Genomic DNA, 27,105 nt, shown 5'->3' on the forward strand with positions numbered 1-27,105 from the left:
GGAGATTGCGCACGCGCAGAAGGGCGCGACGGTGGAGCATCAGGGCGGTTTAGCTCCTGCTGCCCAGTCCCGGCCTGCACCTCTCAGCATCCCTCTTCGGAACTCCTGGGACTTGCTTTATGCCGTCCGATTGCTGTAATTGCATCGTTATCCTTATCGGCTAGTCCAGGCTCGCGGGCTCCTAGGCTTTCAGTGCATTCGCAGTCTGTATTGTTTGCCGTGGCATCTGTTGTGGGGTGGGGGGAGGTGGGGGGCGCCGCACCTGTGCGGGGAGCTCAGGGCAGCTCCACTCGCTCCTTGTGCGAGACTACATCCGGCCGAAGTGTTGCTGTCTTTGTTAGGGAGGGTTCGGGAGTGGTGGTCCTCTATGGAGTAGCGGAGGCTTTGCAGGGACTGCGTCCTCAACGGGAAGTATAGCGCTGCAAACCGAGTTGGAATTGGTAAAGCAGGCAAATATTTGTTCAGGAAACATTTAATGAACATGTTACAATGCTGGCATGTATATGACAGCACAAAGAGAGGCCCCGATCTGCTCTTAAGGAATTGGAGACACTGGTAGACAGCCACTTTGGGGCATGGCACTGGCAACCTCTGGTGGTGTGGAGAGGAATGCTGGTCACGGGTGTGCAGTACTATATACTATTTCCTTTTTTTAAACTCCTTACTAGCTAGCCTTCCTGGAGCTGTGGGTTGCAGTCTGGTTATCCTTTGCTTTATATCTAGTATCCACTTATGAGTGAGTACATACCATGTTTGTCCTTCTGAGTCTGGGTTACCTCACTCAGGATGATATTTTCTAGTTCCATCCATTTGCCTGCAAACTTCATGCTATCATTGTTTTTCTCTGCTGAGTAATACTCCATTGTGTATATGTACCACATTGTCTTTATCCATTCTTCAGTTGAGGGGCATCTAGGTTGTTTCGAGGTCCTGGCTATTATAAATAATGCTGCTATGAACATAGTTGAGTATTTGTCCTTGTGGTATGATTGAGCATTCCTTGGGTATATGCCCAAGAGTGGTATAGCTGAGTCTTTATTTAAATTGATGATTGATTGATTGATTGATTGATTGATTGAGACAGGGTTTCTCTGTGGAGCAGCCCTGGCTGCCCTGGAACTCATTTTGTAAACCATGCTGGCTTTGAACGCACAAAGATCCTCCTGCCTCTACTTCCCGAGTGCTGGAATTAAAGGCATGTGTCACCACGCCTGGCTTCATTATTTAATTTTTCAATTATGTGTATATGTGTATGTGTCTTGTGAGGGTGTGTGCATGCCAGTGCAGGTACCAGTGGAGGCCAGAAGAGGGCGTATGGGAGCCCCTGGAGCTGGAGTTACAAGAGGTTATGAGCTGCCTGACATGAATGCTGGGAACCAAACTTGGATCCTCCGCAAGATCAGTGCCCACTTTTACAGCAGAGCCGTCTCTCCAGCCCCTTGGTTCTATTTTCTCAGAGAGAGCTTTTTTTCTACCTTTCATTGAAACTCTGTTGCAAAAGAATCTAGAAACTGGGAATCCTGGTGGTGTTAGGACTTCACCAATACTGATTTGTAAAAAACGTCCAAGTGTGGGAAGCAGAGAGGGTCCTTGTTTTCTGAGGCTGGACACCAAAGGGTGATGAGACTGGTAAGTTGTCTTCTGCTTGCTGTTCCCAGGAAGGCTGTCTTGACTCCTGTGTCTGGGGCTGTAATCACAACAGGTGGTGAAGCTCTTGGGCCTGTGTCTGTCCTCCTGGGGTTGTAGGTGCACTCCAACAGGCAAGTGTTCTGAGTGTCGATCTTCCCGCAATAGCATTCTGCGTGTTCCTGGAAAGCCAAGTCTTTATGGGCTGTTGTTGCTGGTCTCACAACCCTGTAGGAGGAAGACCCGCCCCCACTAGGGCTGGACTTTCTTTCATTCATTGATTGGCCTGAGTAGCACTTATTTGGTCCTATACAGAGGGAATTTATTTTTGAGTTTTATGAGAAGGCCTCATGTAGCGCACGCTAGCCTGAGTTATATAGCTCTATGCCTGAGGATGTCCTTAAAACTTCTGATCCTCCTGCCTCTACTTCCCGAGGGCTGAGATTGCAAACCTGTGCCACCATGCCTGACGCTGCTTATTTCTTTTATTATTGATTATTTATTTGTTTTTATGATGAGGTGTATGATGCTCGTGGGTGGACATGCTACCACATGCGTGTGGATGTCAGAGGATGACTTTGTGGAGTCGGTTCTCAGCTTTATGTGCCTTCTAGGAATCAAACTCAGGTCACTACTTTGTGTGCCTTCTAGGAATCAAACTCAGGTCACTAGACTTGTGTGACAACCACTTCCACCAGCTCAGCCATATGCCAGCCCACGTTGTTGTTGTTGTTGTTGTTGTTGTTGTTGTTGTTGTTTTTGATACGGTCTCTCTGTGTAGTCCTGGAACTCACTACATAGACCAGGCTGGCCTTGAACTCATGGAGATCTGCCTGCCTCTGCCTCCTTAAAGGTGTGGCACAGTTCATTAGGTACTTACTAAGTACCTGCTGTTGCTAGACACAGTTCTGGGGCTGGGGATTCAGCAGGAGATGTGGCATGCGTGGCTGACACACCTATGTAGTGAGACATACATGAAGCAGAGAAGTGGATTTCAAATTTGAGTATGTGTGAGCATCATCTGAGCGCTCCCTGGGTCCTCCTCCAGAGAATCTGAGTCAGTACATCACCAGTGGGTGAAGGCAAGGACCCCTACCCCTTCCTCCTTGGCCTCCTGTTTTCCTTTCCTTGTGCTGGGGATGAACCCGGGGGCCTCCTGCATGCCAGGCAAGTGCTCTACCACTCAGCCCCAAAAGGCTGTTTTTGTGACCCATTTCATAGGATGCTGTGCTGTTAGCACGTGGCCTGTAGGCCACACCCTGAGTAAGAGCCAGACTAAGCCGGTGAGCAACATGCATGGCATGGAGAAAATATAGTAACTCCCCATATCCGTGGTTTCACCTTCTAAGATTTCAGTTCAGAAGATTCCAAAAATAAATAAAATTTTATTTAAATATAAATAAATAGTGGGTGTTTTTGCTTATGTGTCTTGTGTACCATGTGCATGCAGTACCTGTGGAGGCCAGACGAGGGCGTCAGATTCTCTGATACAGAGTTAGACAGTTTGAGTGGCAGTGTGGGTACTGGGAACCAAACCCGGGTCCTCTACAAGAGCTACCTGTGAGTCATCTTAACCACTGAGCCATCTCTCCGACCCCAAGAAATACATGATTTTTTGAGTTGTAAATGGTCTATCATTCTGATTACTGTTACGAAGCCTTGCACTGTAGTGCCTTGTCATGCCTGTAACAGTAAGTGTAGCCACTGTATATATGGTCTGGTCTCAGTGGTCAACCTCTGTAGCCACCTCAGCGATCAGATTGACCCTTGATCTATCACAGCCTGTCTACTCATGGTCATGGTCCTCCCAGTGTAGGAGGGGTGATGCTGGCGTTCCAGAAAGTCTTCCCTTTAAGTGAAGAAGTACAAGCTTGTCACAGATGTGTAGGTGGAAGAAAAACAGTTTATGTAGGGCTTTGTACTTACCATAGTTTCAGGCATCAACCAGGGTCTTGGAATGCATCCTCTGTGGACAGTGGGGGAACTATAAGTGACTGTGACATTGTCAGGAAGACTGAAGCTGGGCAGTCAGGATAAGCTCCTCTTGGGGGAGGACATTTGAGAAGCGGCCAGGTCTGCAGGAAGAACACATGCTCCAGACGTTCGGTTTGGTGCATGGGGTATGAAAGAATGTAGGAGCCGGAGAGGGAGGAGTGTAGGGGGTGATGGGAGATGGGGCTGGGAGGTGGTGGGACAGGTAGGGCTGGGCTCGCCTTGTAGGTCATGAGCTAGTTTTATTGTGAATACCGTGGCCCAGAAGCTGGAGGCTTAGGAGCTGGTAGCTTCACTTGATGTGTGTGTCTAAGGACCAGAGTTCTGGGTCGCACTAGGATGAGGGCAGCAGCAAGGAGGGCCATCGGGTGTTATTTTTATTAATTTTTATTATTTGTGTGTATGTGCCTATATGAGTATATGGACATATGTGTGTGCAGTGACCACGGAGGTTCTTTCTTTTTTTGGTTTATTTTTTGAGACAGGGTCTCACTGTATAGCCCAGCTGTCCTAGAATTCACTATGTAGACCAGGGCAACCTCAAACTCATAGTGATCCACCTGCCTTTGCTTCCCAAGTCTAGGGGTTGAAGGTATCTGGCTGTATTTTCTTTTGAGATGGGATCTCAGCCCTGGCTGGCCTGGAGCTGACATATAGACCAGACTAACCTTGAACTTGCATGGGATCTTCCTGCCCCTGCGTGTTAGGATGACTCACCATGGGTGGCTACTCTAGAACGAACCTTTATCGTTTAAGAGCCTGTTCTGTGCACAGTTGTTAACCAAGGTATTATTCGGCTGGTTAAGTTTTGCTCCATAACTGTAACTCAGTTCTGTATTTCCCTATGCTTTTGTCAGTGACGCTGAGAGATTCTGCACACTCCAGGAACTGCAGAAGGACCTATGGTAAGTACTAACACTCCCATGGCTGGGGACTGAGAATGTAAGATGTCTGGAAAGAGCACTGGGTGGTGGGTTTGAAGCTCTGACCTCCCAAGGCTCAGGCTTGCTCAGCAGGACATCACACCTACAAGTACCTGGTGTTCTGTGAGTGGCCATGCACATAAAATAAAAATAAAATCTCAAAACAATGTTTGTTTTCTTTTTTGTTTTTGTTTTTCTGAGACAAGGTTTCTCTGTGTAACTCTGGCTGTCCTGGAACGCACTCTATAGACCAGGGTGGCCTTAAACTCACAGAGATCTGCCTTCCTCTGCCTCCTGCGTGCTGGGATTAAAGGCCTGCGTCACCACCACCTTGCAACAGTGATTTTGGTTTTTTTTTTTCACTTGTTATTTATTTATGTATATGAGTGCTCTGTCTGCATGTATGTCTGCATGCCAGAAGAGGGCACCAGATCCCATTACAGATGGTTGTTAGCCACCATGTGGTTGCTGGGAATTGAACTCAGGCCCTCTGGAAGAGCAGCCAGTGCTCTAACCACTGAACCATCTCCCAGCCCCTTGTTTTGTTTTTTTAAAAGATCACAGTTAGAATGAATGAGGTAAAGGAGAGGCAAGGAGATGGGCAGTGTGGGACAGAGAATGAAGATGCCCAGAGCAGGGTGGATGTGCAAACCCTTGCTACTTCATCAAAGGTCAGCTCAGGGGTCCATTTCCCAGAACAGCCTTCCCCAGCTGCTCTGAACAGAGCCTCTCCTATGGCTCCTGACACAGGTGCCATTGGATGCTCGTGAGTGACTGTTAAATTAGCCCTGGTTGCCATAGGGGTTGAGGGATTTATGGAGGGATGGAGGCCTGTCTGTATGTGGGATGTTGACTGGTGTCTCCAACCCCTCATACTAGATGCCTGGAGCATCTCCTCCTTTCCCATTTATGGTGACCAGGATGTCTCTAGACATCACCACAAGTCCCTGGGGCTGGATTAGCCCTGTCTAGGAAACACCTTTGTGAGCTTGAGAAGGGGGGGGGGGTTGTATGTTTATGTTGTGTGGTGATGAGGTCTGGGGGAAAGTTGGTCGCTAGTGAAGTTTCCATGTGTAACAACACCTTGGGTCTCTTCCAGGATCATGGCGGGAAGGGTGAAGTGGGTCACTGACATTGAGAAGTCGGTACTGATCAACAACTTTGAGAAGAGAGGGTGGATCCAAGTGACAGAGAATGAAGATTGGAATTTCTACTGGTGAGAGTAAACAGCCGTGTTTTGTGTTTTTCTTTCTTTCTTTTTTAATTTAATAAGTTTGAGTTTTCTAAATGTATAGCCAGTTGAGGCGTCTCCACCTTTTTTTTTTTTTTTTTTTTTTTGGCTTTTCGAGACAGGGTTTCTCTGTGTAGCTTTGCGCCTTTCCTGGAGCTCACTTGGTAGCCCAGGCTGGCCTCGAACTCACAGAGATCCGCCTGGCTCTGCCTCCCGAGTGCTAGGATTAAAGGCGTGTGCCACCACTGCCCGGTGAGGCGTCTCCACCTTTTGTGTTTCTTTTTTGTTTGTTTTTGTTTTTCAAGACAAGGTTTCTCTGTGTAGTTTTGGTGCTGTCTTGGATCTCGCTCTGTAGCCCAGGCTGGCCTCGAACTCACAGAGATCCGCCTGGCTCTGACTCCCGAGTGCTGGGATCAAAGGCGTGCGCCACCACCGCCCAGCCACCTTTTGTGTTTCTGTGTGAATAACCTGAGCTCAGTGTTTGGAACCAGTTAACTAAGCAGCTTCTGAGGCACTGGCTGGGCCAGGGCCCGGTGACATGTCAGTCTCTCAGGGACCAGGCTGATGTGAGGAGCTGGTGGCTGGGAGCTTCCTCCAGGGTTTGTCATCGGCAGCTTCGTCCAGCAGGACCAGGTTTGGGGGCTTGGCCTGCACTTTGGACCACTTCACTGAGACCTTTTCCTCAGATGTTGTGTCTGCTAGGTCTCTGTTTTCTCTTGGCCAGCGATCTGCCGTCTTTGTCTTTGTCCTCTTTGGGTGGCATGGTGAAGCCCAGAGCCAGTCTCCCCAGCCCCCCTCTCTCTCTGCCCCGTGGTTGTGATTCAGATGTAAGCCCTCAGCCACTGCTCCAGCCTGCCTGCCTGTTGCAGAACTTTCCACCATGATGACCATGGACTCTAACCCTCTGGAATTAATTAATTAGCAAATTAAATGCTCTGTTGTATAAGTGGCCTTGGTCAGAATGTTTTTTTTACGCAAACAAAGAAAGTGACTAAGACACTCAGCACACCCTTCACCCACTGAGTTCTAGGAGAGAGGGCTGAACTGAACAGTGACTTGAAGCTGGCTTGGTAGGTGTCCAGTGAGGTCATCCATTAGACCGTCAGTGCCAGGAGAGGGCACTGAATGCCTTCCTTGTTCAGGTAAGGAGTGTTTGGAGCTTTTTTTATTTTACCTTTTAGGGGACAGGGGTTAGGAATCTCATTATTTTACCCAGACTAGCCTTTAACTTCTGGGTTCATCCAGTTCCATCTCAACCTCCAGATAGCTGCTTCTACAGGTCTGTACTATCACAAAAGGCTTTAGAGCTTTTTTGACTTTTTCGAGATGGGGTTTCCCTGAGTAGCCCTGGTTGTCCTAGAACTCACTCTGTAGACCAGGCTGACCTCAAACTCACAGAGATCTACCTGCCTCTGCCTCCTGAGTGCTGGCATGTGTGTGTGCATGCATGTGTGTGTGTATATTTATGTGCATCTGTGTTCCGACTTCCATATGTCTGTGTGAGTTCACATCAAGGCCAGAGGTCAATACCTGGAGACTTTCTCTATTGATCTCCACTTAGTGTTTGAGGCAGAGTCTCTCTCTGAAACTGGAGCTCGCTGATTGAGCCAGACTGTCTGGTCAGCACACCCCAGGAATCACCTGTCTCTGCTTCCTTGGTGCTAGGATCACAGATGTGCACTACCACACCTGGCTTTTTATATGGATGCTGAGGATCCAAACTCAGGCCCTCATAATTTTCACAAGTGCCCACACACATAGATATGCACAAATATACAAATATACTTAAAATTTTGTAAATAAAGTAAATTAAATAAAATAAAAGGATCCCTTAACTGCTAGAGAATGTTAAATGGAAATATTTTGGGCAAAGTGAAACCCTGCCTGGGAATTTCTTCCAAGGAAGCCCATACCAGGGGGCGTGAGTTGGGGACCAGGTTCCATGCTGTCAGCCATGGAAGCTGAGCCCTGGGCTTCTATGGCTCTGTGTGGCTGAGCTCTCCCAGAATGAGACAAAAGTCTGTTTTAGTCCTCACAGGCTTGCTCTGTGGGGTGGAGCAGTGTTAGGAAGGCAGTCCATGGAGGGAGGCCTGAGGCAGGCTGCCTTGTTTTGCTATTCAGTGGTTCCCTCATAGGTGCCAACCAACCTTCCTTCCTTCATACATCTTCCCTGTCCCTCTGTAAGGTTGATGAGGACAGTGGCTTTGGTAGAGGATTAGAAGGCACCCATTTCTAGGCTGGGGAGGCAATACCCAGTATGAAAAATTACAGAATAAGAATGAGTCCGTCGACTGTCCTCTCGAGCCCTCCCTGTGGGAGCCAAGAATAAGATACGCTGGCTTGGGGTCTGGAGTCGCCATGCTGATTTTAGTGTTCGAATGCATTTTCTATGTTTGGATACAAATTCATTTCCTGACATTAGCTTCTGAAAGGGTCTGTCCCACCTCGTCTGTCAGCTGTGTTAGAATAATAATCAGCCTGCCGGGGCTGGAGAGGTGGCTTGGAGATTAAGAGCTCTTCCAGAGGACCTGGGTTTGATTCCCAGCACCCACATGGCAGCTCACAACCACCTGAAACTCCAGTTCTGTGGGATCCAGTGTCTCTTCTGACGTCCGAGCATACAGCATGTGCATGCATGAGCCTGGCACCAGCCAGTGAACAGTGAGTGGACTTTACTTGGGACCTGATGCAAATGTCAAGGCACGGGGTCAAAGCCACCTCTGTCCTTCAGCCTGGCCACGGCCCATCCCTGGATGTGCATTCCATGCTCTAGCCACGGGGTAGGCTGGTGACCAGTAAGGGCTCCCTGGAGACAGGCAGGGCTGTGAGCAGGCATGCACTCAGACACGGCTCTGAGCCCCTGACCCTTCTGTGCCTCTGTTTCAGGATGAGTGTGCAAACCATTCGCAATGTGTTCAGCGTGGAAACTGGGTACCGGCTCTCAGATGACCAGATCGTCAACCACTTCCCCAACCACTATGAACTGACCCGCAAGGACCTGATGGTGAAGAACATTAAGAGATACAGGAAGGAACTGGAGAAGGAAGGAAGTCCTCTGGCAGAGAAAGACGAGAATGGGAAATACCTCTATCTGGGTTGGTGGCTTCCTGCTTGCCCTGGGCCCTAAGTCAGTAGCTGAGTGTCTTAGTGAGCGTTTCTATTTTTGTGATAGAAATCACAACCAGGGGCTGTGTACTGCTCTTCCAGAGGACCTGAGTTCGATTCCCGGCACCCATGTCAGGTGTCTCACAACCACCTACAACTCCAGCTTCAGAGATTCTGAAGCCTCTGGCCTCCTTAAAAACCTGCGCCCAGCGGGCGGTGGTGGCGCACACCTTTAATCCCAGAACTCCGGAGGCAGAGGCAGGCGGATCTCTGTGAGTTCGAGGCCAGCCTGGTCTCCAAAGCGAGTTCCAGGAAAGGCACAAAACTACACAGAAAAAACCTGTCTCAAAAAAACAAAACAAAAAAACCCAAAACAAAACCTTCGCCCATATGCATATCCCCAGTATACATACACATAATTTAAAAGTAAATAAATATTAAAAAAAAAAAAAAGAAAGAAAGAAAGAAATCATGACCAAAAGCATCTTAGGGAGGAAAGGGTGTGTTTCAGTTTATAACTCTTGGGTCACAATGCATTATTGAGGGATATCAGGGCAGGAACCTGGAGGCAGGAGCTGAAGCAGAGGCCATGGAGGAGCACTGCTTACTGGCCTGCTTCCCGTGGCGTGCTCAGCCCGCTTTCTTATATGATCCAGGACCACCTGCTCGGGAATGGCACTGCCTATGGTGAGCTGTGCCCTCCCACATCTATCATTAATCAAGAAAATGCCCTATAGACATGCCTACAGGCCAGTCTAATGAAAGCATTTTCTTAAGATATCCTCTTCCAGCAGGGGTGGAATACATCTTTAATCCCAGTACTCAGGAGGTAGAAGGAGGTGGATCTCTGAGTTCAAGGCCACCCTGGTCTATAGAGCTAGTTCCAGGACAGGGCTACACAGAGAAACCTTGTCTCAAAAAAACAAATGACAACAAAACAAACAAAGCAAACAAACAAACAAGATTTCCTCTTCCAGGGCTGGGGAGATGGCTCAGCAGTTGCTCTTCCAGAGGACCAGGGTTCAATTCCCAGCACCCATATGGCAGCTCACAACTGTCTGTAACTCCAAGATCTGACACCCTCACACAGACATACATGCAGGCAAAATACCAATGCACATAAAATAAAAATAAATTAAAAACAAGAAAAGATTTCTTCCTCTTCCCAGATATGTCTAGGTTTATATCAAGTTGACAAAAACTAACCAATACACTGAGTGAATCATTTCAGGAACACAAGGCATTGGTGGCTGGCTTTGCCAGGTGAATGGGTTGGCAGGTTCTGTGGGCATCTGTTTTACCTCTGGTGTGTCTCCAGGTAGGTGGGCAGGGCTGAGCTTGGTTTGGACTCTTGAGTTTCTGTGACCATGGAGTTGCTGAGAGACAGACTTAGTATGGACAAGAATGTGCCCAATGCCACTACCGTCTTAAGCTACACTCAGGGATGGTGTGTATCGCATGGATCCTAATTGGTTATATAATAAAAAACCCAGAGCCAGATATTGGGGTAAATGCTGAAATATCAGAGAGACAGAGGAACAAGCCACTAGAGAAACTTCTCACCACTACCAAATCCTCAGGCTGAAAGGGAGGCGAGGTCCTGTCTCTGAGAATCCTCAGACTGAATGCCCCTGAGTCCTCAGCCGAAAGGGTGCCAAACTCCTGTCTCCTCCTGCCTTATATTCCTCTCTCTGCCAGGCCATATCACTTCCTGTCTCAACCTTCCTTGTGCTGGGATTAAAGGCCTGTGACTCCCAAATACTGGGATTAAAGGTGTGTGCCACCACTGCCTAGCTCTGTTTCTCTTTTAGACTGGATTGATCTCGTGTAGTCCAGGGTGGCTTTGAACTCACAGAGATCCAGACGGATCTCTGCCTCCCAAGTGCTAGGATTAAAGGTGTGTGCCACCACTGCCTGACCTCTGTGGCTAACTCTGTGGCTGTCTCTGCCCTCTGATCTTCAGGCAAACTTTATTTGTTTAGAGTACAAACAAATATCACCACAGGTGTGTGTCCCTGGTCTACCAGCTGCTTGGCAGTTCAGGATCCCACACCAGAGCAGAATGCAAAAAAAAAAAAATTTTTTTTGAGATTTTGTTTATTTTTATTTTATGTGTATAGGTGTTTTGTCTGCATGTATGTCTGTGTGCCACCTGTGTGCAGTGCCCATGGAGACCAGAAGAGGGCATTGGATCACCTGGAGCTAGAGTCACAGATGGTTGTGAGCCATTATGTGGATGCTGGGAATAGAACCCGGGTCCTCTGCAAGAGCAGCCAGTGTTCTTAATTTCTGAGCCATCTTTGCAGGCCCTGGGCAGAATTTTAGCACCAGTTTCTCTGGCCTGTTTCTCCATCTGCTGTGTGGGAATGGTAGCTGCCTAGCAGACAGCTTACTTGGGGTTTAAGTGATGCTTGTAAAGTTGTGTGCGCACAGCTCAACGGGGTCCCTTCTTAGTATACACATGATGGGACAGCAACAGTCCTGTCCTGTAGGTTCAGGGTTGAGGTGACAAGGTGCTGAGGAGCCCTGACCCCAGGCGGGCAGCTGCTTATGGCAATGGGTGTCTTTTCTTCAGACTTTGTCCCCGTCACCTACATGCTCCCCGCTGACTACAACCTGTTTGTGGAGGAGTTCCGGAAGAGCCCATCCAGCACCTGGATCATGAAGCCTTGCGGCAAAGCCCAGGGGAAGGGCATCTTCCTTATCAACAAGCTCTCACAGATCAAAAAGTGGTCCCGGGACAGCAAGACGTCCTCGTGAGTTGACAAACCCCCGAAATGCATGCAAGGTTCCTGTTAGCTGTGTCCTGCTGTCCTGTAGCCCCAGTCATGGGTGGGGCAGCCCTTCCTTACCTGCTTTTCCAGCTGTGAACTTGTTTTTTTTTTTTTTTTTAAAGGTTTATTTATTAATTATGTATACAGTGAGTGCTCAGCCTGCAGGCCAGAAGAGGGCACCAGATCTCATTGTAGATGGTTGTGAGCCACCATGTGGTTGCTGGGAATTGAACTCAGGACCTCTAGAAGAACAGCCAGTGCTCTTAACCTCTGAGCCATCTCTCCAGCCCCAGCTGTGAACTTGTTATGGGGCCCCCCAGCGGGGCTCTATGGCTGAAGACATGTAATTAACCCCAGATTTCCCCATGGTAAGCCATGGGGGGCACGTGATATCGGTCCTGGGCGTGGCCTTGCAGGCCACTCGGTTCCCAAGCTGGTTGAGGCAGGCACAGTTGTGACAGTGAGGCACATGCTTCAGAGCTGGCGGCCCAGTCCATGCCTCTGCTTCTGTGTCTGAGGGAACTGAGAACAGTAACCGCTCCTGTCCTGGGGGAACAGGTCACCCGATAAAGCCCGAGGGAGAGGAGGGGTGCCCTGCTGGGGGCACCTGAGTGGACAGCAGGGTGATTGGCAGGTGGAGTCTAGTGTACCCCCTGTGTTTGCTAGCTTTCTTCTGTCCTTGAGGAGTCCTAAGCTGCTTGGCGATGCCTGGAGCAAAGCCTCAGTGTGATAATTTCCCAGGAGTGATGACTTACCCGAGTCCCCAGAGTGGCAGAGGACCCTTCTTGTATAGGGTGTTTCAGTCTGATTACACTTTGCTCCAGGATCCTCCTTGGGTGGGTTCCCAGGGGGCTGCCCTGCAACTCTCGCCGTGGCTTCTAGCTGAGATACCCTCCACGGTCCCACCCCTAGACAGGTGCACACATGGGCTTTATCCCTTGTGTCAGGGTTCACTCTTGGTTTGGCCATTCTGTAACTGGACAGTGTATGGTGATGCTTCAGCCCCCACAGGGTCATGCAAAGCAGTTTCGCTGGGCTGGTAGCCTCTGTTCACCCCCCCCACTTCCAGCCCATCTTCCCCATTTCCGGCCCATCCTCAGGCAGTGGCTGCTCTTCTTACCGAGTGCCTCGTCCTCCCTTTTTCAGAGTCACTCGGCTAGAATCACGCAGTATGGAGCCTTTTCGGGCTGGCTGCTGTCACTTTTAAGGGTCCCCCTAAGTACCTGGCGTACATTATGTCGTCTGGCTTGTGCACTCATTTCTTTCCGCCACTGAATAAATCGTTCTGTTACCTGACAGTTTACCCACTCACCTACTGAAGGCCGCCTTGATGGCTGGCACGTCCGGGCAGCTGTGACTGAGGCTGCCGTAAGCATCACTCTGCAGGGCTTGCATGTGTGTGTGTGTGTGTGTGTGTGTGTGTGTGTGTGTGTGTGAGATCAGATCCTCAGCTCCTTTGGGTGAATGCCAAGGAATGTATCACCACACCCAGCTGTGCACAGATTTCTGATTTTAATGGCTGTCTCAGAGGGGGAGCTAATTGATTTTAGCTCTCAATTCCAGGTTACATTCCATCACGGGGACGTCAAGGGGGGCAGGAACTGGGAACACCTATTTACATCACCCCCACAGTCACGAGTGGAGAGAAATTAATATAAGCATGCCCTCTTGCTTACCTTTGCTCAATAGCTTTCTTCATCATGTAGCTCAGGATCCCTGGCCTGGGGGATGGTGTTGCTCCCTGTAGACTGTATTCCCACATAATTAAGGTAGTTCCCCTACCGAAGGCTGGAGAGACGACTTAGTGGTTAAGAGTCCTTGCTCTTCTTGCAGAGGACCTGGGTTAAGTTCCCAGAACCAATATGGCGGCTAACAACTGTATGTAATAACTCCAGTTCGAGGGGATCTCATATCTCTTCTGACCTCCACGGGCACTGCACGCACATGGTGCACAGAGAAAAAAAAAAGACAGTTAGCCACAGACATGCTCACAGGCCAATGTAGAGAGTGCCTCACTGAGACTCTTCCCAGCTGATTCTAGGTTGTGTGAATTTGATAATTAAAGCTAACCAGGGTGGAGAGATGGCTCAGCTGTTAAGAACACTGGCTGCTTTTCCAGAGGACTCAGGTTTGAGACCCAACCACATGACAGCTCACAACTGTAACCCTGGTTCCCCCATGGTGCTGCATGCATGTGGTACACAGACATACATGCACATACACATTGACTAATTAATTAAAAAGGAAAGCAAATCATCACAGTGGCCAGCAAGTTATTACTTCTCTCCTTTGCAAGTTGTGCCTTTAATCTTGTATCTTTTACAACCTAAAAGATTTGTGACTCTCCCTGATGTGTGTAGGTTTGTGTCTCAGTCCACAAAAGAAGCTTACGTGATCTCCCTCTATATCAATAATCCATTACTCATCGGCGGGAGGAAGTTTGACCTGCGGCTGTATGTCCTAGTATCCACGTACCGCCCACTGCGCTGTTACATGTAAGAGTCTGGCCCTGCTTCCGTCGGGCTCACTTCATAGTGTTACTTCGAGGCTTAATGACTCAGTGACATGGGGGACACACAGTGCCTGGCTCAGGGTGGGTATCAAATGGGTAGCTCTTGTTTAAGAGCAGTTGACCCAGAAGCTACTGTAAATCTTACAAATAAGAACATTTGAAGCAAGTGGGGTGGTGGGGTGTGTACACCTCTAACCCCAGCACTCAGGAGGTGGGGATGGGAAGGCCGTGAGTTTGAGCTTAGCCTGGGCTGCATGGTGAAACCCAAAGCAATGGATACTAACAGCCGCTCTTCTGTTGAGTGGACTGGTGTGTTTTCTCTCTCGTGTCCTGTGTCTCAGTCTGAGTTCCTTTGCAGGTACAAGCTTGGCTTCTGCCGTTTCTGCACGGTGAAGTACACCCCGAGCACCAGTGAGCTGGACAACATGTTCGTCCACCTTACCAATGTAGCCATCCAGAAGCACGGGGTGAGTGTCTCCTCTTTGTGCATCAGGAAGTGGGCTGGCTTTGTGGGATTCTCTCTCATGTGTATGTGCAAGAGGGGACCAGGCTAGTTCTGGGAGAGCCGTTCACAACCCAGTGGCCCGAGGCCCAGACACTGAAGGACTCAGAGTAGCAGGTATGACTGTCCCAGGCACATTATCCGAATGCCTGGTTAGGGTTGGAATAGAGGTGGGGGTTCTTAGAGAAACAAGAGTGTAGGTTCAGGCCTCCCCTTTCTGCTTCTGGGATCGTGGGCAAGTCGGCTCAGTGCTGGAGCCTCCTTTAGTAAAAGAAGGGGACCTTGACCTGAGATGGGTCATATCCTGATAAACCTCTGTTGGTTGTTGTGCTGAAATTGGCCTTAGAACCTGGTGCACTGGTGCATGTTGGGTAAGCCCTCTACCACTGACCTATCTTCCCAGCCTCCTAGCCTCTTCTTACTTTGAGACAATGTCTCACTAAGTTGCTCATGCTGTAGCCCAGGCAGGTCTTGGCTTGTAATTCCCCCTGCCTAGGTATCTTGAGTAGCTAGAGCTATAGACTGGCACCAACAGACCCAGTTTAAACCTGTCTTTTATTATTATTATTTCTTTTGTTTGTTTTGGTTGGTTGGTTTTTCAAGACAGGGTTTCTCTGTGTAGCCTTGGCTGTCCTGGAACTCTGTCCATAGACCAGGCCAGACTCAAACTCAAAGATTCACCAGCCTCTGCCTCCCAAATCTGGTACCACCACTGCCCAGCCTACTATTATTATTTCTAATGTGTATGTATGTATGTATGTATGTATGTGAGTATAGGCATGTGTGTATAGGTGACCACAGAAGCCAGAAGAAGGTATCAGATTTTCTGCAACTGGAGTTACAGATGATAGTGAGCCACTCAACATGATGATTGCTGAGACCCAAACTTGGGTCTTCTAGAAGAGTAGCAAGTGCTCTTAATCACTGAGCCATTTTTCCAGCCCCTAACCCTGTCTTAAAGTGAAAATACTGTAGGTGGAAAATGTATTCAGTTCACCTAACCCATTGAACATCATAGTGTGTGTGTGTGTGTGTGTGTGTGTGTGTGTGTGTGTGTGTGTGTGTTGCTTCATGCAGTCCATTTGAATGGCAAAGCACTTCCTTTTTTGAAGCTGCAGCTTGAGCCTTGTGGGAAAATTTTCCACAGCTCCGCATTAGAATTAGAAAGGGAACAGCTGTCACTCTGAGCACTGGAAAGCAGCCCCTCCTGGCGAGAGCAGGAGTCAGTGTGGCCAAGGACTGGCTGTCACAGAAGCCCAGGAGCCTCTGCTGTGCAGGGAGGGTTCACAAGCAAGGAGATGGATCATGGTTGCTGCGGGCCTGGAAGGGACAGGCTTAGCAGGCAGAGAAGGAAGAGCCGGCCGGGCCTGAGGCTGCGACACCTGCAGGCTGGTGGGATGAGATGTTCTGAGGCGACTGAAGACTAGGTGACGTGCTTGCTTTTCACGTCCACATCTGTGGTGTCTGGCTGGAGATACTTGATCCCTCAAGACCCTTTCTCTTTTTTATCAATTGTTCTTAAAATTATACATTACTGATTTAGGCATTTTAATGTTTTTGTTGTTATTGTTGGGTTTTCTTTCTTTCTTTCTTTCTTTCTTTCTTCCTTTCTTTCTTTTTTTTTCCTTATTTTTCGAGATAAAGACTTGCCTTAGCTGTCATGGAACTTCCTTTGTAGACCAGGCTGGCCTCGAACTCACAGAGATCCGCCTGCCTCTGCCTCCCAAGTGCTGGGATTAAAGGAGTGTACTACCATGCCCAGCCTTCTTTGTTTCAGTTTTTGAGATTGACTCTTGCTAAGTAACACATGCTGTCCTCCTGCCTCAGCCTCCCAAATTCGGGAACTATGAGCATACACATTTGTCCTAGTTAGGGTTACCACTGCTGTGATGAAATACCATGACCAAAAGCATTGACCTAGAGCAGCTTTGGGGAGGGAGAAATGAGTACCTTGGTCTGGAAGGGGACCCAGGTGGGACTTGACAGTGTGGGCTCCTGAGTGGGAACAGTTGCTTATGAGACTAGTAGGGAGATGAACATCTAACAATGTGTGTAGTAGATGGCACAGACCACCCTGGGAAGGGGTTCCTTCTGTCTTGCTGCAGGATAGCTGTTCATACCCAGGAGGCACTTGAGGGTAAGTGGCTGGGTTCCTTCAGGCTGTGTCCTGAAGGTCGCTTCCTCCCTCCCTCACCAGGAGGACTACAATCATATCCATGGCGGCAAGTGGACTGTTAACAACCTGCGACTCTACCTGGAGAGCACCCGAGGCAGAGAGGTGACCAGCAAACTGTTTGACGAAATCCACTGGATCATCGTGCAGTCTCTCAAGGCCGTGGCGGTGAGTGACAGGTTGGGAGCAGGGCAGGTGGGCCCTGAAAGCCCGATGGGAGGCCCTGGTCTAACCAGTGGTTAGGAAGTGTTCCACAGCCTGGAGTACTTCTGTTCACTCATCCTGCTTATGTGTCAGCCAGGGCTGAAACAGTTTTGGGAAGGGATTGGGGCCAATTTCTGGTGAGCGTGGTCAGCCTCTGTTATGGACACAGACCCTGAAGCCTCAGCAGAAGTGTAGAGTCCCAGGACTGGAGAGATGGCTCAGGGGTTAAGAGCACTGACTGCTCATCCAGAGGACCCAGGTTCAATTCCTAGCACCCACATGGTGGCTCATACCTGTCTGTAACTCCAGTTTCAGGGGATCTGATACCCTTGGCACATTAAATAAACAAACAGATAGATAGGTAGATAGATAGATAGATAGATAGATAGATAGACAGACAGACAGACAGATAGATAGATAGATAGACAGATAGACAGATATTAAGAAAGAAGTATAGAGCCCCATTGACATCATCTCTTATCCCTTCCTTTCTTCCTTTTTTTGAGACATGGACTCACAGTGTAGCCAGGGTTGGCGTGGAGAAGGTTACCAGGGTGGTCTGGAGCTCACAGAGATAGCCTGCCTCTGCCTCTCCACCATCAGCCCTTCTTGGTGGGTATTTTGCCATGAGCTGATACTCCTCGGGGGATGCGGCAGTGGTGGCGGCGGCCTTCTTTTCAGGCAGCGGGTTGTTGCTGTTTCGTGGCTCTTGAAGGTTGGAGACCGCCTGCTTCTGTTCCTAACCTCGGGTCTTTGCTCTGCTGGATTACAGTTTTCAGGCAGGTGCACTTCTGTCTTTGAGGGATAGGAGTAAGTGGTGTGCTGGCCCCTATTTTCAGGACTTTACAGATGGTGTCTCTGCTTCCCCACATAACTCACAAGAAAATGGGGGATCTGACCCCAGAGCTAAGAACAGAGGAAGAGGCTGCTATCCCAAAGCCAGCCTCCTTGTCTCCCATGCCCTCTCTCAGGAGGAACAGGAAGGCAGCCAGCCCACTGCTGAGGTCACTTGTAAGACCTGGAGTTCCTCAGCTCGTCCTCTGAGGGCATTGTGGTTTAACCTGCTACTGAGCTGGCCCCTGACAGACCCACTCTCTTGTGTGGGATCTGAGGACACAGGCCTGGGGACATGGATAATATGTCCCCATGGAGATGTGAGAGATGCAAAATTCCCAGGTTGCACTCATCTTCCTTCCCAAGAAGAGCCACCCTGTGCACAGATTTGCCTCACAGAAGGGGCGTTTCTCCTGGCCCTCAGCTCAGCGGGCGAGCCTGCTGCCGCCTCTGGTGTCCATTTGACTCTGCCTGGGTGGTGATTCTCAAGTTTTCAAAGGAGGCAGGGTTTTTTGTTTTGTTTTAATTTTTTAATTATGTGTAAGTGTGTGTGTGTGTGTGTGTGTGTGTGTGTGTGTGTGTGTGTGTGTTTGTTTGTTTGTGGGTATGTGCATGTGAGTGCAGGTGCCCACAGAGGCATTGGATCCCCTGAAGCTGGAGTTACAGTTGTGAGCTGCCTGACATGTGTTCCAGGAGCTGAACTAGGGTCCTCTGGAAGAGCAGTAAGTGCTCTGAGCTGTCTCCCCAACACCCAGTCCTTTTGTTCCATACGCATGGAAACTTTATTTAAGGTATATTTAAGTGAATTGAAAATTACAATGGAAATCTAAAAATTGAAAGGAATAGGCTTTCTTTTCTCATAATCTGGTTTTTACAGGGCTGGGAGGAATAAGAAAAAGCCTGCTGGTGTGGAGGCGGGGACAGGGAGTCATCAATGTGGGAGGGTCCCTTTGGTCCCTGAAGATGTAGCTTTACATTTATTTGTTTGTTTTTGTTTTTGTTTTTGTTTTTTGAGACAGGGTTTCTCTGTGTAGCCCTGGTTGTCCTGGCATTCACTCTGTAGACCAGGCTGGCCTCGAACTCACAGAGATCCACCTGTCTCTGCCCCCTATCCGAGTGGTGGGATTAAAGGCATGCGCCACCACTGTCCAGCAGGATGTGGCTTTATAACCTGTTGGTCACTCCACAGCCAGTGATGAACAATGACAAGCACTGCTTTGAATGCTACGGCTACGACATCATCATCGATGACAAGCTGAAGCCCTGGCTGATCGAGGTAACTCACAACCCTGCCACCGTGGCCAGCAGTGCTGTGGGAGAAGGGAACGTTCTTACCGTTCTCTAGTGTGTGTTAAGGCGTAATTTGGAAGTGGATTCAGCTGCCTCTTGAAGAGGGTACAATGCTGCCAATCTAGAAAGGATGAGATGTACACATCCCTGCCACATAGCCACGTAACGTGGCTTTTTCCTGGCCACAGCCACTGTGTTAAGTTACTTTTCTCAGCACTGTGATCAAATACCTCACAAACAGCTTCAGGGGAGTTTTATTTGGTACATGGATTGAGAATATAAGCCATCATGGTGGGGAAGCATGGTGGGGGGTGAATGAGGCGGCCTGTCACGTGTGCCCAGAGTTGACGTGGAGCGAGATGAGTGCTGGTACTCCACTGGCTTCCTTCTTCCTTCAGCCTAGGACCTCGCCCCTGGGACGGTGCCATCCACACCCAGGGTGGGTCTTCCTTCCTAAGTTAAGCCTCTCTGGAAACACCCCTAGAGTTACTATGAAGTGTGTCTCCCAGGTGACTGCAAATCCCATCAAGTTGATGGAGATGAGCTATCACAGCCTTTTCAGAGAAGTGGGCACTGGTGCCCTTGTCTGAGGCCACAGTTGCCAGGAGGACAAGGATGGAAGAGGTCCTGAGCATGCAGGGGCCCCCATTGTGTTGTGTCACTCTGTGTGTCACGTGGACACCTGCCCTCTCAACAAGCTCGTTTGGAGACATACAGCTCAGGCCCTTCAGTTCATTTCAAGGCAGGAAGCCTAGGATTCTTGTGTGAAGAGTAGAGCTTGGCCCCTACAGGGAAAGTCAGAGGGAACCTCAGTGCTGAGCTCATGGTAATCAAGCTATCTAGAGCATGATGGGAGCCTGCTAATGCTGCTGGAATGGGAGGCCAAGGGGAGACGTAATACTTCCTTCCCTCCCTTCCTCCCTCCCCACACCTTCCTTCTTTTTATTTTGAGAACAGGGTCTTGTGTAGGTGGCTTCGATCCTCCTACGCCAGGCTTCCAGGGGTCAGAGGTGGTGGCTTCCTGCATCTTAAATACAGTAACTTGAATGGAAGTCACACTTCCCTTGATGAACTAAGATCCTAGTTGTAGCTATCATTTCTCTCTCTCTCTCTCTTAAAGATTTGTTTTATTTTTCAGAGTGTGTGTGTGTGTGTGTGTGTGTGTCTCGGGGATGGGGGCTTCAGTGGTGGGGTGGTGTTGTGCATATGAATGCTGGTGCCTGCAGAGGCCAGAGAGGGCATCAGATCCCCCAGAGCTGGGGTTAATAGGCAATTGTGATCCTGTCTTTTTTTTTTTTTTTTTTTTTTAAGATTTATTTATTACGTATACGGTGTTCTGCCTGTGTGTAAGCATACACACCAGAAGAGGGCACTAGATCTCACTATAGATGTTGTGAGCCACCAAGTAGTTGCTGGGAATTGAACTCAGGACCTCTGGAAGAGCAGTCAGTGCTCTTAACCTCTGAGCCATCTCTCCAGCCTGTAATCCTGTCTTTAAGTACTATTTATAGCTCACCCAACAGCCGGTAGAAACAGATCACGTGATGCTCTGTCCTAGTTTGCTTCTCTGTTGTAACAAAACACTAATCAAGCTGGGCGGTGGTGGCACACCCCTTTAAGTTTGAGACCAGCCTGGTCTCCAGAGCTGGGCCCAGGACAGCCAAGGCTACACAAAGAAACCCTGTCTCGAAAACAACAACAACAGCAGCAACAAAAAAACACTGATCAAAAGCAATTTGGGAGGAGGCTGGAGAGGTGGTTCAGTGGTTAGAGCACTGGCTGCTCTTCTTAGAGGACCTAGGTTCAATTCTCAGCATCTACGTGGCAGCTCACAACCATCTGTAACTCCGGTTCCAGGGCATCCAACACGCTCTTCTGGCTTCCATGTGCACTGCACACGGATGGTGCACAGACATACCAGGAAAACACCCACACACAAAACATAAATCAGACTTAAAAGAAAAAGCACACACCTTTGGGGTGGAAAGGGTTTACTCGGCTTACAGGCTGTGGTCTATCAGCCAGTGAAGCCAAGGCAGGGACTGGAGCAGAGACGCGGCTTGCTTCCCTGGCTCACTCGACTATCTTTCTTACGCAGCCGAAGGCCCACCTGCCCAGAGATCGCACTGCCCACCCTGGCCTGGGCTCTCCTGCATAAATAGGCTATGAAGAAAATGTTTCACAGGGCCAACAAGATGGCTCAGTGGGTGTGGAGGCCCTCGCTGGCCAAGCCTGACAACCCGGGTTTGATTTCCAGGACCCACAGGGGTAAAAGTGAAGCACCAACTCCCACAGGTTGTCCACTGGCCTCCACACGTGCACTGTGACACACGTGTGCCCACACAAATGCACACGCACATCACACAGAAAAATAAATAAATGTGTAAAGAAGAAAGTATAAAAAAAAGAACATCCCTCGCAGACATGCCCACAGACCCCTGATATGAGCCGTGTCTCTTCACCAGGCAACTCTAGGGTATGTCAGGTTGACAACTCTGGCCACTTCCCATATGAAGTGCTTGGCAGGTGTGAGGTATCCACGTTAAATGATGACAGGCACCTGGAGCGCGGGGCCCACACTGGCTCCAGCACCTCTCATTCCAGAGAAAGGAGCGCCACAGTGAAGGATGTGTGTTTTTCTTCTCGTAGGTTAACGCATCCCCGTCTCTTACCTCCAGCACCGCCAACGATCGAATCCTTAAGTACAACTTGATCAATGACACCCTCAACATCGCGGTCCCCAACGGCGAGATCCCCGACTGCAAATGGAACAAGTCTCCTCCCAAGGAAGTTCTCGGCAACTATGAAATCCTGTAAGTCTGCGTGTGGCTCTGCAGGGGTCCTGTGTTCTGAGGTGCCCTTTGGCTATTCTGGGTGTCTGTGGGGGGCTCACTTTTCTTGAGCAGCATGTCTGTGTGTTGATGCTGTGAGGGGTAGCTGTTGAAGAGACAGAAAAGAGGTTTGGGTCTGTTCTGTGTAGCCGGTACTTAGGAAGCATCTGTCACATGCTCAAGCAGATGTGAGCCCACTGCTCGTTTGTCACCTGTGCAGGTTGTGAGGTGCTGGGGCAGGGTGCACACAGTCCGGGGCTCATACCCTACCTCCTCCTGTGTAGCTTTGTGCCAGTGAGGTGCTCAGTATCGCTCTGTGGGCCTCAGTCCAAACACCACGGGAGGTTGGGAAGGACAAAGTGATTCTTACGGCTCCCCTCTCAGGGCTTCCCGTGGGCTAGGATCCGTGGCCAGTGCTGTAGGCACTCCATCCTATTCCTTTACCCTGCGCCCTGGGAGCTGAGTAGTAGCTTGGCTCTGCCTTACAGATTGGAGACAAATGGACCTATTGGGAGTAGGGGTGGAAAATAAAGTAACAGGGATCAGAAGGACAGTGGGGGGTCAAGGTGTAGTCTGTTCTACCTGGGAGGCTGGATGGCCATAAAAAGATTGGCCTAGTGCTGTGTATACTGTGGCCCAGGAGGGTGAGGGAGAAAAATGAGTTGCAGGAAAGGGTAGTTTATCGATACAGACCCCCTCAAAACAGACAGTGACCTCCACAGCCCTTGTGTGCACATTAGCAGTTTTTGTTTCTTTTGGTTTGCTTTTTTGATATAGCGTCTCACTATGTAGATCAGGCTGGCCTTGAACTTGTAGAAAACCCCCCTGCCTCTGCCTTTCAAGTACTGGGGTTAAAGGTGTGTACCACCTCACCTGGTCCTGAACATAAGCATTTAATTAAAAAAATTTAAACATGGCCGGGCAGTGGTGGTGCATACCTTTGATCCCAGCACTCGTGAGTCAGAGGCAAGCAGATCTCTGTGAGTTCGAGGCTAGCCTGGTCTACAGAGCTAGTTCCAGGACAATCACCAGAGAAACCCAGTATCAAAAAACCAAAAACAATAACAACAAGTTTAAACAAAGAGTTTAGACATGAAGGGACATTTAGTGAAAGTGCACCTTGCACACAGGTCTCGGCGCACCGCTGGTGGAGGATCTGAACATAGGCCTGCACTCTGGAGTCCTCGTGTAGCCACCTCCCTCCTTCCTGTGTACAGCTGCAGAGGCTGGGGTGGAGGGCCTGTAGAAGGAAGCTCAGAAGGGAAGTGAGTGGAGCTTCTGAAGTGTCAGGGCCTTAGCGGGTGGTCGTTGTGAGCCCTCAAGAGTACCACTTAGCGTGGCTGATTGTTCTCTGGAGGTCAGCAGCCTGGGATGGGGACAGCAGCAGAATCGGAAGCGGCCAGAGGTGGGAGATGGCAAGGCAGGCAGGAGGAGAATGGGCTGCTGGTGCCGGCTGGCACTCTGATGGGGATCCGGACTGCGATGGTCGAGCACTGGGGAGGTGCGCTCAGGGAACTGTCAGAGACTGAGGGGTGGTGTATGAGGCTGCGCTGGATGCAGGCGCTGACCAGGGCAGGATTGGGCTTGATGTTGTAAGAGGACAGCACTGAGATGGATGGATGGTCATCAGAAGTCAGAGGCCTGGCCATGGCCATGGGAATCAACAGCAAGACCCTGAAGGACTAGAGTTGATATATAAGGAAGGGGCCAGAGAGCGTTTCTGCTGACCTGCCTCGGAAGGGGCTGAGAGGGCCTAGAGAGGAGGCCTCTCCAGACCCAGGGGGTCTTAGAGAGAGCAAAGAGTCCCCACTCCACAGGGCTCCAGGGAGAGCCAGGCTTCTTATACAGTAGGAGGTGAAGGAGAGAGTCAAAGGCTAGACAGGTGTTTCTAATGCTGAGTAGAGCGTTCCAGAGTGCACAGCATACGTTTGGGGATGGGTCCTGTCCAGAGCCACTTGGGGTTGCTAGTATAGTAAGGGCAGTATGAGAGTGGCCCATGTCAGCTGCAGTGGGAGCCTTTGGGCTCAGTCCTGAGGGCCTCTGTGGTGGAGAACCCGTGTGAGGGGGAGTCTTGCTAGAACCATGAGGGTCTTGGTGGGTCCCTCTTTAGTCTAGCAGGATATGGCGAGGAGGGTGACCCAGTGGGAGTTTGTGAGGCCCTCTATTTGCAGAGCAGGCCCGATGCTCATCTCCAGGTTAAGAAGCAGAGGCCAGGGCCTCACCCCTAGTCCTGAGCTATCCCTCACACTCCTCTAAGGGACCAGAAGGCTTTGGGCTGGAACTGGCAGCCAGAAGCTCTTTTCCACATGTCTCGGTGCCCCCGATGCTTCAGATCGCCCCAGGTTGGGTCCCAGTGGCAGTCGGAGTGCTGACGGGGTGGATGGGGTTTACATCCTTGGGGTGCTGTCCTGTCCCTGTACACAGCCAGGAGTACTGCATGCCACCCGTGCTGACAGCATCCCTGCAGAGCATACCCGTGTGGAGAGAAGGGGGCTGACACGCAGCTCTTGTGCCCAGGGTCACACTGCCCAGAAATGGCGCTCTCGCCACCACACCACATTGTCCCTTTGGTGTCACAATCATGGCCAGTCTTGTTCATCCCGACTCAAAAGTGCTGTTGAGAACTCAGTGCCTAGATTCCACTGTCAGAACCCAGAAGGGAAGCTGCTCCAATAGGAGGAGCCCTTAGGAGCCCCCTTTCAGCTGTTTACATTAGCTCCCTAACAGGCAAGATGCTCCCCCGGAACTGAACAGCCCGCTCCCAGCTGCCTGCCACATGCTCCGCTTTGTTTTGCTTTCAAGCCACACAGAGCCACACGGAGGCCGTGTGTGTGTGTGTGTGTGTGTGTGTGTGTGTGTGTGTGTGTGTGTCTTCCCATTCATCCAGATCCTGCCCCTCCCCATCGTGAGCTAGTACCAGGGCAACCCCAAGCCTGACGGGCAGCCTCACTCCGCCCTCAGTCTGTGGCACAGGCACAGTACAGGCCAGAGTGTGAGCACATGGACGGCTCCTGGAGGCCAGCGTTGCCTCCTAGCAGAAGCTCTTGGGCCTCGAGGGAGCTCTCTATGCAGCTGTCTTCTATTGGAGGGACTGGCTGTGCCTCCATAGTCAGGCTAATGCTGAGGAACATCTGTTGTGTTTGCCTAAATTGTTCTAGTATTAATAAAAACTCAAGAGTCAGAAATTGAGATTAAAAACCTGATAAATCCAAGGAACAGCGGAGGGACAATTGGCTGACCCCACTCTCCATCTTTTCCTGATCCCAAAGCCTCAGAAATCCCTCCTTCTCTCTTCCTGTCCCTCTCTATCAGACTTCCCCAGACTCCCGACATCTCCATGGCTAATCAGCCAATTGCTGGTTCCGTCTTTGATTCCAGGTGGCTTTTATTGACACAGTGGAGTGGCAGCGTGAACAATTCTTCCACAACACACATCCATGTGGTGCTGTAGTTGTGACAGTCCACACCAGTGCCGAGCACAGGCTCGCCTGAGAGGGAAGCCGTCAGCACATTCGCTCTGGCACTCCCTGTGCGTCAGCCTGTTGCTGCTGCAGGCACACCGTTCAGAGAGTGTTCATCCACCAGAGGAGTCCCGAACACAGACCCCACACCACCCACAGAGTCTGCCTCTGGACCAGCACAGAAGTCAGGGAAATTCAGCTTCTGCAGCAGCAAAGCATCTTGGTACCTGTTTCCTTAGAACAAAAGATTGCACATGACTCAGGGTCCTCAGGCAAAACAGCAGCAAGCCAGTACCTCAGAGAACACTTGATTTATTTCTTGGTTTTTCAAAACAGTTTCTCTTGAAACTCAGAGATTCGCCTGCCTCTGCCTCCTAAGCACTGTGATTAAAGGTGTGCACCACCATGCCTGGCTAGAAAACACTTTAAAATGACCAGAATGAAGCCAGACATGACAGCAAATGCCTTTATTCCCAACACTCAGGAGCCAGAGGGGTAGGAAGTCATGGTGAGGAGAGACAATCTCTTCTGGGTAACATGTTTCTCCACTCTCAAGGAGCCTCAAGGAAGAAGGAGCCCTGCTCACGGGCACCAAGTCTATATCCACTTCTTCAGATGTGACGTCCAGTCTGTTCCTCAGCCCTGTGGGCTGAGGAACAGGCATCAACTGGAAAACAGGCCATGAGAGGACAGTGGCAGAACAGTGACATCATGATGGATGAGCCCAACCCAGCCCTTCCTGGCAGTCCGCTGACACTGGTTCCCTTAATGGGATTAGGCCCTACGCCATAGGGTGTGTGGGGTGTTTGCAGGCAGGAGCTCCCTCCCTCCCCACCCTGGGCTGGCTGACTGGTTTCTCATTCACAGCTCCTCTGAGGTTAGTGCCATATTCTGCCCGGAGGCCTGTGAAAATGGCATCTGCCTAGGATGGGCAGACTGTCCACAATGGCAGTTTAACTGGGTTTCTCTCACGGGCTCTGTGGCCCTGTGTTGTAGTCAGTGGACTCCCTGTGGGCTAGAGAGGGGAGGGCCTTATCCAGAGTCTGGAGCTAGTTGGCTCTTTCCAGTAATACATTTGCTCTGCAGCAGCCCCATTGGCCACTCTGTGTCACCACCACCCCTGAACAAGACCCCCTCGTGATTCTCCAGTGATCTGTTTCAGGTACGACGAGGAGCTGGCCCAGGGTGACGGGGCTGACAGAGAGCTCAGAAGCCGCCCAGGCCAGCCGGTGGGGCCCAGAGCAGGCCGCTCGAGAGAGTCGGGGAGAAATGTCCTCACGACCTGGAAGTGACCAGCATTGGGAAGAAAGACCCCCAGCTTCCCGCAATTGCTCCACCCAGACTCTGCTCAACATATATTTTGGGATTTCCTTTTTCTAGAGTGCTTTCCTGAGCCCTTGTAAATAAAGACACTCTGCAAGGTGGAAGACTCCATGTCATCAGGGCTCATACACGCTCTTGAAAATGACAGCGTCAGTGTGTGATGTAACATCCTTTTTTTAAAGATTTATTTTATTATTTTTATTTTTTGAGATAGGTATCCCTGGCTGGCCTGGAACTTGTTATATAGACCAGGCTGGCTTGGAACTCCCAGAGGTCCACCTGCCTCTGTCTCCCAAGTGCTGGGATTAAAGATGTACACCATCA

General features: G+C 50.1%; 1 protein-coding gene across 1 annotated transcript; it reads left to right on the top strand.

Annotated features, from left to right (window-relative positions):
- Positions 1 to 27,105, top strand: Ttll1 (TTL family tubulin polyglutamylase complex subunit L1). The gene is made up of 11 exons (XM_059247741.1): positions 1 to 135; positions 4,476 to 4,523; positions 5,641 to 5,757; positions 8,659 to 8,867; positions 11,453 to 11,633; positions 14,012 to 14,146; positions 14,522 to 14,630; positions 16,863 to 17,006; positions 19,066 to 19,152; positions 21,816 to 21,979; positions 26,621 to 27,105. Exons 3-11 carry the CDS (start codon positions 5,645 to 5,647, stop codon positions 26,748 to 26,750), a joined length of 1,272 nt encoding a protein of 423 aa, XP_059103724.1. The 5' UTR covers positions 1 to 135; positions 4,476 to 4,523; positions 5,641 to 5,644; the 3' UTR covers positions 26,751 to 27,105.

This window comes from Peromyscus eremicus, chromosome 20 (genome assembly GCF_949786415.1).
Source record: "Peromyscus eremicus chromosome 20, PerEre_H2_v1, whole genome shotgun sequence".
Lineage (NCBI taxonomy): Eukaryota > Metazoa > Chordata > Mammalia > Rodentia > Cricetidae > Peromyscus > Peromyscus eremicus.